The following is a 15301-nucleotide window of genomic DNA, read 5'->3' on the forward strand; positions in this document are numbered from 1 at the left end:
TGAGAAAATATGTATATTCCTGCTGAAAAAAGTCTTATTAATTGAAAAACAAACATACATATAGGAAAGATGTGAACAAACTGGAGACAGTCCAGGAAAGAATAAAAATGTTAAAAGATTCCGAAAACCTGATCTCTGAGGAAAGGGTTAAAAAAATTTGTACGTTTAGTCCTGAGAAAAGGAGACTTATGGGGGGAACCTAATGACAGTCTTCTGATATGTCAAGGGTTGTTATATAGACTAGACAACGGTGATCAATTGTTCTCCATGTCCACTGGAGGTAGGATAAGAAGTAATGGACTTAATCTCCAGCAAGGAAGATTTAGGTTAGATAGTAGGAAAAGCTTTCTACTATAGCGGTAGTTAAGCTCTGGAATAGACTTCTAAGAGAGGTTCTGGAATCTCTGTCATTGGAGGTTTTTAAAAACAGGTTGGACAAACACCTGTCAGAGGTGGTCTACTTTTACATGGTCCTGCCTCAGGGCAGGGGAGTAGGATTGATGACCTCTTGAGGCCCCCTTCCAGCCCTACATTTCTACAATTCCATGATATACAATAGTGAAATAGAACTAAATTCAAAGGAACTAATACACCAAATTACCTATATTTCATCACAGAGATGTGTACTGTACCTGTCCTGCTACCAATTACATCTACCACACACATGCTATTGCATAATGAGTGCTCAGCCTGCATTTTCTTGTGCAAATGTTATATACACACTTGATATATTATTTTTTGAAAATGTGGTCATAGGTGCCTAAGTTCAAATACCAGAATTTTAAAATATTGATGTTAGTTTGGTTAGAGAAGTTAATGGAGCAACATCCATTTATACCAACTGAGAACCTAGCCCTGTGTTGCCAGATTTCTTGAACTGCCAGAGGCAGAGTATATTTCCTAAACCAGTCTAGCCAGAGCCCTTGTTCTGATCTGCAGTCGAAAGAAAGAAAGGAATTAATTGATCGAGTCTCAGAGCTTTTCCCACTCTCTGAAATCAGTCACTCCATGACTTGTGTGATCATACACAGATTCATTTATAATATGTGGGAAAGGAAGAGTGAATTCCTCTCTCTCTTTTTGTAAACCTGCAGCCTGGAAATAAATGTTAAGGCGCCATATTACAAAATATTAATAACAAAATAAATCAGAATGGGCCTTGCCAGCATGGGCACCACTTTCCACGCAGGAAAGGACACATCATTGTAATACGGCCTGGGTCCCCCTTCTAAAGTACCGCTGAAAGGCTTCCTTCCACTCTCCCACTTCCACAGTCATGGGCTGAAGTCTGAAATCTATGCAATGTGACAACAAAGGCCAGATCCCTCAAAGGAACAGCAGAATCCTCACTTTTAAAAAGGCAGTTATGAATGACCGGTATACCCTTTCCTTATCTACTTTTGAACAGTAATGATTCGTTCTAGGAGCAACTACAGGATGTCCATATTCACAGAAAACAAACCCACATATAGATATTGGCACAAGTCAGTATTGACAAAATACCCATTTTCTACAAATACAGAAGCTTAGAAGTAATTACTTGAACTATTTGTTACCACTTGAAGTAGCTAAATAAGAAACATGAACAGTACTCATTTGTTTAATTCAAAATCCCCACAATCAATAGTATGCTCAGTCACGGCTTTGCCACAAGCCCTTTGTAAGGAGCAGCACATAGCCGCACTGTCCCAGGAGCGGACCAGGACTCTGAAGGTCACAATCTAGTTCCTGGTTTCCCCTTCACCTCAGGGGAAGTAATCTGCATCAGCCCTATGCTTGTACAGACTACTTCCCCTGGTATACTGCCAAGGTCTGACCACTCCCCGCCCATATACGTGGAAGGGAGAACAAGGCCTCTGTGGAAGTTCTTCCACACTCCTGTAGTGCTGGTTGTGCACCAGGGAGCAAGGGAGTTCCTTAAAGCCGCTTCATCATAGCCGGGATGTAGGGTTACCACCTGGTCGATATTTGACCAGCCTGGTCGGATATTTTATGGATTTGCCAGTTGCCAGAAAAATAATTTAAATCGGCCAGTTTCTTTTTATGTGGGTCTAAAGATTTGCATTATTATCACAATACACTGGGAATCTAATGTTAAAAATGTGTCAAGCTAAAGATGCTGCAGTGTTCCTAATTCCGTAGTTTAAGCGATAACAGATCAAAACTGTTGAAAATACAGCAGTCTGCCCACCCACCACCAAACCTTTGGACGGACGAGACGAATCGCCCAGGTGTTGAAGTGATCAAAAGTGTGCTTTGCATTATATGCAACCTCAGCTATTCCTGTTTAGAATTCTATGATGTTGCCGTTAAAAATAAGAAATTGCTGGAAAAGGCAAAATCAAACGGCAAATACAAGAAATAGACTCAATGGATTTTCTTTACGTATAAAGTTCCAAAACATTCACATTCAAGTATATATTTAAAATATAGAATCAAGGCAGTTTGGGAAAAAATAATCTCAATGAAGATGGACACAAACAAAGCAGCTTGGGGAAAAAGGACAAAGGTGAGACAATGATGGTATCAGTCTTACCTCTATGTGTTCTCTTTCTAGATCAGTGGTGGGCAACATGTGGCTCGCGGGCCACACACAGCCCTTCAGAGTAATCCACTAGAGGGCCATGAGACAGTGTTTACATTGACCGTTCACAGGCATGGCCGCCTGCAGCTCCCAGTGGCCGCAATTCACCATTCTCAGCCAATGGGAGTTGCGGGAAGCAGCGGACAGCATGTCCCTGCAGCCCGCACCACTTCTAGCCTGCTTAAAAATGAACAAGAGTTATTACCCTTGGATGGCCCATGTGAAATAAGCTGGGCTCAGTCCAGTGCCTTTAGCTGAGGTATCTATATACCATGTTTTCATCCTGGGAGCTGCTCAGCATCCTCAGCACCCATCGACTTAATCATGCTATCTGAGCAGAGAGGTCAAGGCTTGAATGGCATTAAGACTGAATGACCCCCAACCTACAGAGCTATTTCCAAAAAAGCACTGAGGACCATTAGCAGGACCGAGAGGAAACACTTGCACTATCTCTATCTATTATATAGAGTGATAAAAAACTTCAGTCTCTAAGGCTAGCAGTACCAAAAAAAATCTGCTATTTTCTTTTTAATTTTCTCTGCTTTGTCAAAGTTTGTTTGTACATACCCTGGGTAAGAATACAGCTGAGGACTCACAGAGGTACACAGTCATCAAAACCATTAAGTTAATTTAGTAACAGAATGAAGAAGATAATGGCCAGAGAAGAAAATGATTTACTAAAAACACTCAAGACATCTCATGAAAACCCCACTTCCCCTTAGGACACAGATGGCTGAAGGAGGGAATACAGCTGAAACAGGTACAGACACAACTCAAACGCCTGAGATTTTTGGACCTCGAGGATGATCCACTTCCCAGATTCAATGCCTTTATGAAGGCCTTAGTTATATAAAGCTGCATGTCACCAGAGACCCACATCCAGCTGTCAGAAAAGATGTGGGATTAATAAAAGTATGGAAAATGAAAAATAGCTTGTGCAGAGGGGATTTTTATTTAGCAAGTCTAAAATGGCAAAGATCAGCAGACAGTAAAAGCAAAAAATAAAATGTTTCCCTTTCCTTCTTACTCAGAATGATATTTGATTTGAGGCTTGTTTGGTGCAGTCTTTTCTATCCTATAATTTTGGTTTGCCTTTGAACTATTTATGGCACACTAAAATTCTCTTCAAACTGTATGAAGCCAATAATCCAACCTCACCAAAATCTTTAAAATGTCATTTATGATTCATGTGTGTGTCTTGAGAACCCAGGCCATGCAGTGCAGCTCAAGTGGTCAAGGAAACAGGGGGAAAGAAGTATTATTGTCACCTTCCTCCCATTCAGTAGGTTTTAAATTTCCCAAATACTTTGTCACACTGAATCACAGTAAGCTGATCCCTGCATGATTTGTGATGAAAAACCAATTATTTCCAAAAGCGGCAGCAAGGTGGAAAGTAGAGATAGAATGTGGAAATTACACATGAACATTTCAGTCAAAGCCAGGACCAACAAGGTATGTATGAAGTAGGCAGAGTAACTCATCAAAGCCTAAAAATGCTTCCAAACAATATTTTAAAAGTTTCTTGGCCAAATCTTGAAAATCAACATATAGCACAAGTACCTGGGCTGTGAAGCACGATGCTGTACAAGTGCTGGGGAGAAAAGACCCTTCTCTCAGGCCATGTAGCCACTCCATGGCCGCCGCCGCCACTGCTGCAAATTTTCGCAGCTTCAGTAGCTCCCATTGCTCGTACGCTCATGTTCATGGAAGACAATGGCTGATCAGGCAACTTAGAGATGGATCCACTGGTCTGGGCCTTACTCCTCCCTCACTTGTTACCAAACCTCTCCATATTAGAGCACTCAAGGAAACCACTTGGAATCTCTGTGTCCTACTTCCAACATGGTGTCCCCAAATCCAACCCCCTTCACCCTCAGTGTACAAATGCACCTATTCTGTTGTGCTTGGGGATCTCACTATCTGGAGGCAGGGTGGGTGGGCAGGATTATTTGTTCCTTTATGGGGAAAAACATTTGAGTACACAATGCATAGTCAACCTGTGGAACTCCTTGCCACAGAATGTTGTGAAGGCCAAGACTATAACAGGGTTCAAAAAGAAAGTAGATAAATTAATGGAGGATAGGTCCATCAATGGCTATTAGCCAGGATGGGTAAGAAATGGTGTCCCTAGCCTCTGTTTGTCAGAAGCTGGGAATGGACAACAGGGGATGGATCACTTGATGATTACCTGTTCTGTTCATTCCCTCTGGGGCACCCGGCATTGGCTGCTGTCGGAAGACAGGATACTGGGCTAGATGGACCTTTGGTCTGACTTAGTATTGCCGCTCTTATGTAATACAGCTGGTCAAAAATGGGGCTTATATCTGTGGAAAATTTTGATTTTCAGTGGTAATTTGAAAACTGAAAAATTTCAGCTGAAAACCAAAACAGATCATCCGAACATCAAAATATTTTGAGTTGGAAATGCTGCTGTAGTGCCTTATGGGAACTTTAGTTCCAGCGCCTCAAGCTCCCATTCTCTTCTGTAGGCTGGGCTCCCTCGTTGGATGATGTTTCCCACGCTGCACAAAAGTCAACCCCCTTAAAGAGTTGTGGTGGTGCAGTATGGGAGACGCAGTGTGGCCAGGGAGCCCATCCCATGAAGGAGAATAGCGACATGAAGGAACTGAACTTCAATTCACATAAGGCATTGTGGCAGCATTTCCAAATCAAAATATTACAATTTTCAGATAAAATAGCTCATTTTTCGGGCATCTGCGTTTTCAATGAAAATTTGAATTTTTTGTTGTTGAAAACAGACCCCTTTTACAAAAAATATTTATTTAGTCAAAAACACAACAAGCTTGGCAGAGAAAATTTTCTACCAGTCTTATATGAGCAATTAAAAATACATAATAGTCCCAGTTATTCAGAGATATATAACCTTAGGTTCCATTTCTGTGGGGATGAGGGGCTATTCCTCACTTTAATTTAAAACTTGAGAGGCAGATGGTTTGGATAAAATAAGAAGTTAGTCCTATCCTCCCCCTATACCTTCACCAAATCTTCACTAGTATTTTAACTGAACTAAAACCAAACTATTTTAAGATATGAATAAATTGGCACAGTGTGAGTGGTGTCAGGGGCTAGACATCCCAAGTATAACCCCATCTGAGGCACATACTTGAGCAGCTGGCCCATTTCACCACTCACACCATCACAGCTACACTATTTTTAGTGTGCTAACTTGATCAGAGCTAGTGTGCGTATGCCTCCTCAAGCTGGGAATTACATCTCCAGCTCCAAGTGTAGATGTACATTGAAACATTTTGACTGACCCAATCTAATGTGTTTTTTTTTTTTTTTTCATATTATGGGCCTGTGATTTATTTAATTTTATTTATTTATTTATTTATTTATATTTTTTAGATTTCAGTTTTTCATCCCATTTGAGATGGGCAAAAATTCAAAATCTCAAAAATTCTCATGGGGCAAGAAAATTGTTTCTCACCCACCTCCAGGCACAACTTTGTTTTCTGACATGCAGAGAATACATTCATGGAATACACTACTCTTTAAAGAGCTATTTTTCAAAATGTGGATGATGGGTGGGGTAGGTTTCGCCTGAGCTCATGTGAGATCTGTTGAAAATGGACTGGATCTGAAAGACCACAAAGATGTTTGATGTTCTTTAGCATGTTCTTCAGCAAAAGCATTGTGAGAACAGTCATTGCTCTTGTGAGTTTTCCTTTCCAACAGACCACATGAAACAAGCTATGCTTTGTCCATGTGGAACAAGCTGTATCTTGTCACAGTGTACCCAGACAGCATGCCCTATTAGTGGGAAATTAACATCCAGAAGAGAGGAATGGGGTTGGAGGGGTGGAAGGGCAAGCGGATGAGAAGCAAACAGAGAAATGGGAGGTGAAAATGGAGAAGGAGGTGAAAATGGAGAAACAGAACGAGCAGAGAAGGAAAACAAAGGCAAGGATGGAAATAGAGAGGCAAAAGCTAAAAGACCAAGATACAGAAATAAATATACAAAAGAAGAAGAGAAAAGAAGATGAAAATGTAAAATTAGAAATCAAGTAAACAGATTAAAAAGAGAAAAAAAGGAGGAAAAAGGAATTGATACAACAAAGAAATCAAAAGAAAAAAGGTGCAAATTAATAGAGATATAAGAGGGAGAAAGGTACAGGAGAAAGACATGTAGAAGTCAGAGCACTAGAAGCACAAACACGAGAAAGAGAAACATAACAAAGGTCACTGTATATATTTTATGTAACTTTATTCACAGGAAAGAGACCATTTTAAAATCATTTCTCCTTCTGGTGTTTTGTGGCCAGTGTATTCGATGTGGTTTGTGACTTCAAACCAGAATTTTGGGCCGTTGGAGCAAGAGAACAGAGGTGTAGATAAAACAGATTATATCCAACTAGCATGGCCCCTGCACCAGAATTACATTCATATTCGTGAAGCGTTCCATTTAAAAAAAAGAAAGAAACAGAAGAAAAATCCAACAAGGAGTCCACAGAATATGGAAAAGGTGACAGAGGAAGTCTGGTGGAGCAGAGAATTTAATACAGGGCAGCTCCTTGGCCAGCTCCCTACCTGGGGTTTGTGCACCGAAGTAGTGATGGCCTTCTACCTTTCTCTCTCTGGGGTCTCAGATGGAGGGATGGGTCTCCCCTCTGGTGTTACTAATGGGTCATCAGTTTGGGCACCACCAATTTAAAATCCCGGAAGTATCTTTGGATGGATGAGTGCATGATAAGCAGTTATCCCTGCTTTTATCGATATTTCTACCAGTCAGCACACATAGCAATTTACTTAAAGGGAGGTGATCTACTAACTCTCCTGATAATATGGGGTATGTTCAGCCAATCAGAAAACCGGAACCAATACCACGTGACCAATCAGAACCAACCAAAGGCAGCTCAAAATTACAAAAAAGGTATGTGAAAAATGGTCACACAGATTTTGCAGTCATCTTAACTGCAAAAACAAGGGGTGACTTTGGCATTGTCTCTTAGAAAATGTGGCAGTTCAGCAGAATAAATGGAGAGAGATACACAGTATCATAAAACTAACTATGTTGCCCTCCCTGGGGCATATTTTACACACACACACACACACACACACACACAGACTTTAAAAAAAAAAACCAAAGTATTTGCATCTTTAAAAGCACTATGGGGTCTCACTCCTCACCAGGTTAAGTCCAAGACAGTGGTCCAAAGTAGTGTGCTGTGGAGCTTTAAGAGTCCTGTGATGTGAAATCTCCCAAGAGCCATGAATGTTACTGCAACATGTAGGCAGGAAAGGGTGAGGTAAGGGTGGTATGACCTTTAACTTTGATTCTGTTGCTTATGTGGATTTAGGTCGTTATATTACATTAGAAAAGTAGCAATAATCTGTTACATTAGTATTTTAAAATCACTTTTAAAAGAAAGAAATAGGGGGAAATCATTAGGAGTTAGCACAATGAACAATACTGTAATGGTTATTCTGGGATTTACTTATTATAGCTGTGAAGTTGTTATATCCTACTCTGAATCAACGCATCTCAAGTTGTGTGGTATAGTCAATTTCTGTGTATTTATGATACCGTAATAGTTCTCCATGCTGGCATAGGCCAGGTTATTGAACTCCCTTACATTGGTGAGCAGTCAGACTCTCTCTCTCTCTCTCTTTCTCTCACACATACACACACACAACTAGGTTCACTGATTTGAGTGGGGCATTGTTTGAGTAACAATTCATCTGGCACTGAGAAAATAAGTGGAGAGCCTCTCCTGTCTGGGGAGAGGGCTGTCTTTTCACAGATATAGGTCTGGAGTTCAAATTGCAATTCACTTCTTGAAATCTTTGGTGGGTGTGTATATATGGTAGGTCAGAACTCTCTATTCAGGCAGAACTCCCACTGGTTAGAAATGCACACAACTAGCCAGATTCTGTCCTAATTTACACCTGTGCAACACCAAGACTGCATAGTAAACTCACTGGCACTTTTGCTGCAAGATTTTTCCTATACATATTAAGCCACAGCTTTTCTAAATTAAAACATTTATGTGTATATCTCCCTGAAAAAAGAGTTAATAACAGTGAGCTACTGGTAAAATACATCCTAAACTAAAGAGGCACTGTACAAGGTTTCTCTGTAATAAAGGAAGCTGTTGTTATCTACAGACATAGCAGAGCTGCATTAAATGGCATCATCCAGTGCAGTAGTTCTCAAAGCCGGTCTGCCGCTTGTTCAGGGAAAGCCCCTGGGGTGCCGGACTGGGTTGTTTATCTGCTGAGTCCGCAGGTTCAGCCGATCGCGGCTCCCACTGGCTGTGGTTTGCTGCTTCAGGCCAATGGGCGCTGCAGGGAAGCGGCGTGGGCCAAGGGATGTGCTGGCCTCCCTTCCCGCAGCCCCCGTTGGCCTGGAGCGGCAAACCAAGCCAATGGCCTGAGGACGCGGCAGGTAAAGAAACTGGTCCGGCGCGCCAGGGGCTTTCCCTGAACAAACGGCGGATCAGCTTTGAGAACCACTGATCCAGTGCATACAGATCATAGATAATGCATATGTACTTTATGTGAAGTGTAAGGATAATTTCCTTGCTTGTTTTACAAGTGAGAGATGAAATTACAACTGCTCTGTGGAGATTATGCAATATACTTGTGATGGAATGGATAGCCTAGAATAAAATCAGAAATCAGATAGAAAGTCTTGACATGTTTAATGTGGTGTTCACATGTGAAATATTTGCAATAAAAGACACAAGCCTTCTGCCTTTAGGTTTCATTCCAAAGTGAAAAGTCAGACCAGGTGCCTCAAAATGTTTGCTAAGGTCCTTGTTGAGGGTCACAGGGACTGAGATATGACTGGGTATGGAAATTATGTGAAATGCTTAGTTTCAGTATGAAACCAGCTGAAACTCTTTGACTTTGACTGCAAGAATAAAGCCATTTGAATTAGTTAGTAAATCGAGCTTGGAAACACAATTCTCTCACTCTCAAATTAATTAAACAAGCAGCCCTGTTTCACTTAGCATAAAGGTTTGTATTTTCTTGCACAAAAGAGAAAACAGAGTCACATGGTCTGTTATTTGGAAAAATGCTGCTATGTAGCACCTTTGCCCAGCTTAAAAAAAGGCATTAATACACTTTTGGATTCTGTTAGCCCCTTAATCAGTCAACATTTTTGGAAAGTTCAGAAGACATGGGGGTGACAAAGCTAGGAGGCGGGCAAAGGGGCATGGCAGGTATGTTGGGGTGTGGGAACATGGTTGCAGTCAGTCAGAGGGGCTGATCAGTAAGGCTGAGAGCCGAACAGGGAAAGCTGGCACAGTGTGTGGAGTGAGAGTACTGTGTAGCTGGAGGACAGTGGAGAGAGAGTAGAGCCGGAGCAGCTGGGCAGCAGCTGTAGGCGTACACTTAGGGAAAAGGCAAATAGGCAGGGTGGACAAAAGGCATAGTAGGGATATAGCATGCTAGCTGTGGAGGGAAGCAGGAGAAGCAGGGAGAGGGTTAGGTTATGGTACTTGAGCAGGAGGAATGCCATCTGCAACATAGTGCAGTGGCAGCCAGCTGGCAGGGTTTCTGAGGAGAAGCTTATACAGCGTGCTTCTGGCTAGTTAGAGAAGACCTGTGTGCCAGCTGGTGGAGCTGCCAAGGAAGAAGAAGCTGACAATGTGTGGGTGCGGGAGAAGCTAAAAGCCAGCCAGCCAGGCAGGAGTGGTTGTCTTTGGCAGATCACAAAGTTTCAGTAGTCCAGAAGCACTGAAACCCTTTAAGCTAAGAACGGCTCTGGCATACCACAACAGTGGTGCGTTACACTGGAGGGGAATTACAATGGGGCTCTGTGCTGGCATCTGCCTGTGGATCTGATTGTAGGATAATTACCTGAGTCCAGAATCCATTTTACATACCATACGCCATTTTACAAAGCCCCAGTTACATAGAATCCTGAATGTCCTGGTTATGGAGTCAGTCTAATGTTTTTTATATCACATTCATCACAATTATATAAGAACCAAAATGCGCCGAAAGATTTTCAAGGCCCAGTGTAAAACAGACTCAATTTATAAATGTGTTTATATGCTATTTTTCTTTCCTACCCATGACTGGAAGGGTTGCTCAAGCCAAAAGCTATCACAGCGTTATGAAAGTTAATGGTATCAGCAATTATTTGAGCCTCTGGTTAACGAAAATCACAGCTGACATTGAATGACAATTTATACTGACTTTAATCTATGCAGTTTGTGGCAGTCCAGTGCAAACAGAAAAAAAATATATTTGTACCTGCTTTGTAAATCATTAAGATGCAATCTCCCTACATAATGGGTGGCTGACGAGACGGTGATGACTCTAGCATTGTGACTGCAAGTTCCTGATTGCTTCAGTGTTTCAAAGAGAAGGTTAGTCAACAGGAAATGTCCCAAGTAGTTCAACCCAAAGTGCTCCTCAAATCCGTCCTCTGTTTTCCTTTCAGGGACCAGCATCACCCCTGCTAAGGAAGAAAGTGCAGAAAAAGTGTGATGACTTCAGAGACTGAATGAAGATTCCTGACACAAAAGCAACACAAGATTCCTGCTACACATCTTAAACACAACTTTCAGCATAATGGATGATTGGTGATTGCATGTGAACTGTAAAACTGACAATGATGGACTCCTCTGGAGAAAAATGACAAACTCCAGGCCTCAGTTTACCGATCTAGAAAATGGATAGAATCACCCCTCCCTTCCTCTGGCACTGTAAGGATTAATTAGTTAATTTTTGTAAGGTGTTTTGAAAATGATGGGTTCAATTTAACCTTTGGGTTTGCACCAGCTCTCAACACTGTGGGCCCCTGGCAGTGGTAAGTTCATCTGGAGTGGGAATGCAGAAATGCAAAAAGCTCCCTGCCACCCTACCAGTGAGCAGGGCCAGGCTAATCAGTAGATGTGCTCTTCCAGGCAACTTTTCTATTGAATTCTGGCTGGAGTTTAAAAAGCTACCTTCCCCCAGGGGCAAACCCCCATCCCCACAGCTGTCTCCATGTGCGGGGAGGGGGAACTGGAGCAGAAATAAATCTACCCTGATAAGTATTAACAAAACAGTGTATACACACACACAGTTTTATTAGGACTCATTAGGGAAATACATACTGTGTATATCTCTATATACAATTTTCAAACTTGGGTGCCTAAAGTTAGGCTATTAAATCTGTAGTTAGGCCCCTAAATCCGTAGTTAGGCCCCTATATAACAGTGGTCTAATTTTCAAGCAGCTGCAGCTCTTATTAACTTCTCTGGAAACAGGTTGTTCAATACCTTGGAAAATCAACCAAAGCTTCCATTTAAGTGTCTAATTATGGATTTAGGAGCATAACTTGAAGCACCCAACTTCGAAAATGCTACATGTATCAGGATGATATGGAAGGGGTATGTATAAAAACAAGAAAAAAAATTGAATTAAAAAGTTATGAAATACATTTCATTTTTTTAAAATTGTTGCACAACTGGATTGAGAGAATCAGAGATGCATATTGTTCATGTGGTTAATAGTTTTGAAGGTTTTCTGCTTTTTCTCTGAAACACTAAGTACCATATGATGGGAAGTTTAACTGTGCTCTCTGACATGGAAGAATATAAGCTTCCTCCCAGTGACGCTTCACATTTCCGTTATAAAGCCTTTCACCAAAAGTCAGACGGATGATGGCATACAAACATCCCAATTTGACTTGCTCCTACTGTGCTTTAGTATCACTGCTTCCTTTTTGGGGTCCACTTGCCAAACAATGTCATCATGCTACAGGGTGCTTGGAAAGAATGGAGTACTTTTTTTGTTTGTATGGCAAGCTCCTGTAGCAATTTTTTCTAATACATATGTAATTCCTACTCCTTAATGGGCCTATACACTGCAAAATAGATGGCGGTGTGTGATGGTCTCGAATGGGGCATGTGCATTCAGTAAGAGCAGAGATAAATAACTGTACCATTCTATGTACAGCTCTTTTATACAGTTAGGAAGAGAGAGAGGAGGAGGAAGGGGAGTAGAATGATGGTGGAAGAAAAAAGAAAGAAAGGGAAAATGTAGGGGAGAGGAAAGCAGAGGTGAGGAAGCAAGAGAAAGGTGGAAAGGGGAGTAGAGGGAAGGAATCAAAGAAGACAGAGCATGGGTAGGGGGGAAGAAAAAAGTGGAAGGAGAAAGTAGCTCAGAAGCAATGTAACATGCTACTATATGGAAGACGTAGGCTGAACCTCAGCAAAGTCCCTCCCACTTTGCAGGCTGGTGGCATAAGGAAACCCTATAGAAGTGATCTGTTTGGGCTCTATGAAGACCCTGTTTGGCAGGTCATTCTGATATTTTTATGAATCTCTGAGATCCCCTGAAATGGGAGGAGCACTCCATGGCCAGTTCATCTGCATGTCAGTTCATATTTTTTATAATTGCGGCGTCCAGACTGCGAGGCTTCTGTTGTACTCTACCATTTCCTCAGCTCCACTGAAGCACTGTTATTTAGGGCTGGTGTCCTCCATGGAGCAGCTGTGGAGTCACCCTGAAGCTGGAGAAGGAAGGAGGATTCCCCCTTCCCTACCCCACAAACCAGTCCAGCCGCTTGGGCTGGGCACTGGCAGGAAGGTTACAGAGCAACTTCAAGCTGAGACAAGCTTCCTGCAGAATCCATTCGCTCAGCTGGGGAAGGCTTAGTTTTGGGCCAACCTGGTAACGCTGGGGTCCCAGTCTGAGTCTCAGCTGCAGTAAAGCGTCAGGAATGGCGAGTCCCATCACATGGGAGCAGTGGAGCTCAGACACATGCTTGGGTTGGAGGAGAGAGAGAAGTGGCAGTCCTGCTAACTTGTGATAGTTTTGTTTCCAGCAATGTTGACAACAGTTTAAGTGTATCAGAAGGCATGAGGTTGATCACAGAGGGCCTTGCACATCTGAAAATAAAGTAAATGTGAAACTCAAGCTCTCCTTCTGAACTGAACTGGATTATTCTGTCCCCCATTCAGCATGTAGGAATCATACACAGGGCCAGGGAAAATTCTCATGGCACAGACATAAGTAGGTTTGCCAGGGGTCCTGTTTTTGACCGGAACGCCCGGTGGAAAAGGGACCCTGGCAGCTCTGGTTAGCACGACTGACAGGGCCATTAAAAGTCTGGTCAGCAGAGCAGCAGGGCTAAGGCAGGCTCCCTGCCTGCCATGGCTCTGCGTGGCTCCCAGAAGCAGTGGCATGTCCCCGCTCCGGCTCCTACGCTGCCCCCGCCCCAAGTGCCAGCTCTGCAGCTCCCATTGGCCTGGCTGTGCCTCTGCATAGGAGTCAGAGGGGGAACATGCTGCTTGAGATAAGTGCCGGCCAGAGCCTGCACTCCTAACCCCCTCCCATGCCCCAACTCCCTGCCCTAGCTTGGAACCCCCTTCTACACCCAAACTCCCCTGCACCCCACACCCACTCCCGCATCGCAACCACCTGCCCTAGTCCTGATCCCACTCCAGCTCTCTGAACCCCTCAATCCTAGCCCGGACCCCCTCCTACACACCAAACCCCTCATCTCCAACCCCACCCTAGAGACTGCACACCCAGCCGGTGCATTCATACACCCCTTGCGCCCCAGACCTCGGCCCCAGCCCTGATCCCCTTCCCGCCCACTGAACCTCTCAGCCCCAACCCGGAGCCCTCTCCTGCACCCGAAATCCCTGAGCCCCAGCCCCACACCCCCAGCCCAGAGTCCGTACCCCCCCACACACACCCCAACCCCCTGCCTCAGCCCAGAGCCCACTCCTGCACCCTGAACTCCTCATTTCTGGCCCACCCCAGAGCCCACACCCTCAGCTGGAGCCCTCACCCTCTCCTGCACCCCAACCCCCTGAACCAGTCTGGTAAAAAAGAGCAAGTAAGTGAGGGTGGGGAGAGCGAGCTACAGAGGGAGGGGGGATGGAGTGAGTGGGGAGCGGGGCCTCAGAGAAGGGGCATGGCAGGGGTGGGGCCTCAGAGGAGGGGCAGGACAGAGAGTGGGACCAGAGTGTTCAGTTTTGTGCACATAGAAAGTTGGCTACCCTAAACAGTGGGCTGCTCTAGGCAACTGTATGCTCTCCCCTGCCAGCCCAGACATAGGGGGTGTTAAGGTAGAAGAGGACAGAGCTATAACGCTTGCTTCTATAGACATTCTGGCTTCTGTCACAAGCCATAGGCAGGCCCGGGGAGGCTGTCATAACTTAGAGCTAGAGCTGTGCAAATAATGGATTTTTCAGTTCACCAGCAATTCTGAAAACTCAGGGAAAAAATGTGTTTTGTGTCAACCCAAAACACTACATTTTGTGAAATTTTCAGCAAAATCAAAAGGTCAAAAATATTTGATGCAAAATGAAACTTTTCATTTAGATTCCGAGCATTTAACATTTTTTAATTTTTTAAAATAAATCGGAGGAAATTTCTAAATGAAAACTGGTTGGAACGGAAAACTGGAAATGCTTTCATTAGAAAATGTCAAAATGAAACATTTCGACTTTGTCAGAGGTTTTCTTTTTTCCACACAAACAATTCAGCGAAACCAAAAGGAGTTCGCAAAATATTTCAGCGTTGCTGAATTTGCATTTTTTGCTGAAAAACGTTTAGGATGAAAAATTTCAACCAGCTCTATTAGAGCAGCTCCAGGGCTACCCAAAGAGACTTTTGACCTTTGGAGATGCACTGAATTTGGTGAGTGCAAAGGGGACTCAGAGATGCCTTTGCGTTCCACCGTTTGGGCTGCACCTCCAGGAAGCAGAGCACCAAATCTGAGCCTATTCCTGTGATCCA

General features: G+C 43.3%; 1 protein-coding gene across 3 annotated transcripts in view; it reads right to left on the reverse strand.

The window, feature by feature from the left end:
- The window catches only part of ZBED1 (zinc finger BED-type containing 1), a 217263-nt gene that overhangs the window by 39345 nt on the left and 162617 nt on the right, over nt 1–15301 (reverse strand). For 2 of the 3 annotated variants that reach the window (XM_077815330.1, XM_077815309.1), the window contains one exon: nt 10814–11021. In XM_077815330.1, coding sequence (XP_077671456.1) covers nt 10814–11021 — 208 coding nt within the window. The remainder of the gene's footprint in view (nt 1–10813; nt 11022–15301) is intronic. The other variant, XM_077815320.1, reaches the window with a different exon arrangement.

The sequence above is a fragment of the Eretmochelys imbricata genome, chromosome 1 (assembly GCF_965152235.1).
Source record: "Eretmochelys imbricata isolate rEreImb1 chromosome 1, rEreImb1.hap1, whole genome shotgun sequence".
Classification (NCBI taxonomy): domain Eukaryota; kingdom Metazoa; phylum Chordata; order Testudines; family Cheloniidae; genus Eretmochelys; species Eretmochelys imbricata.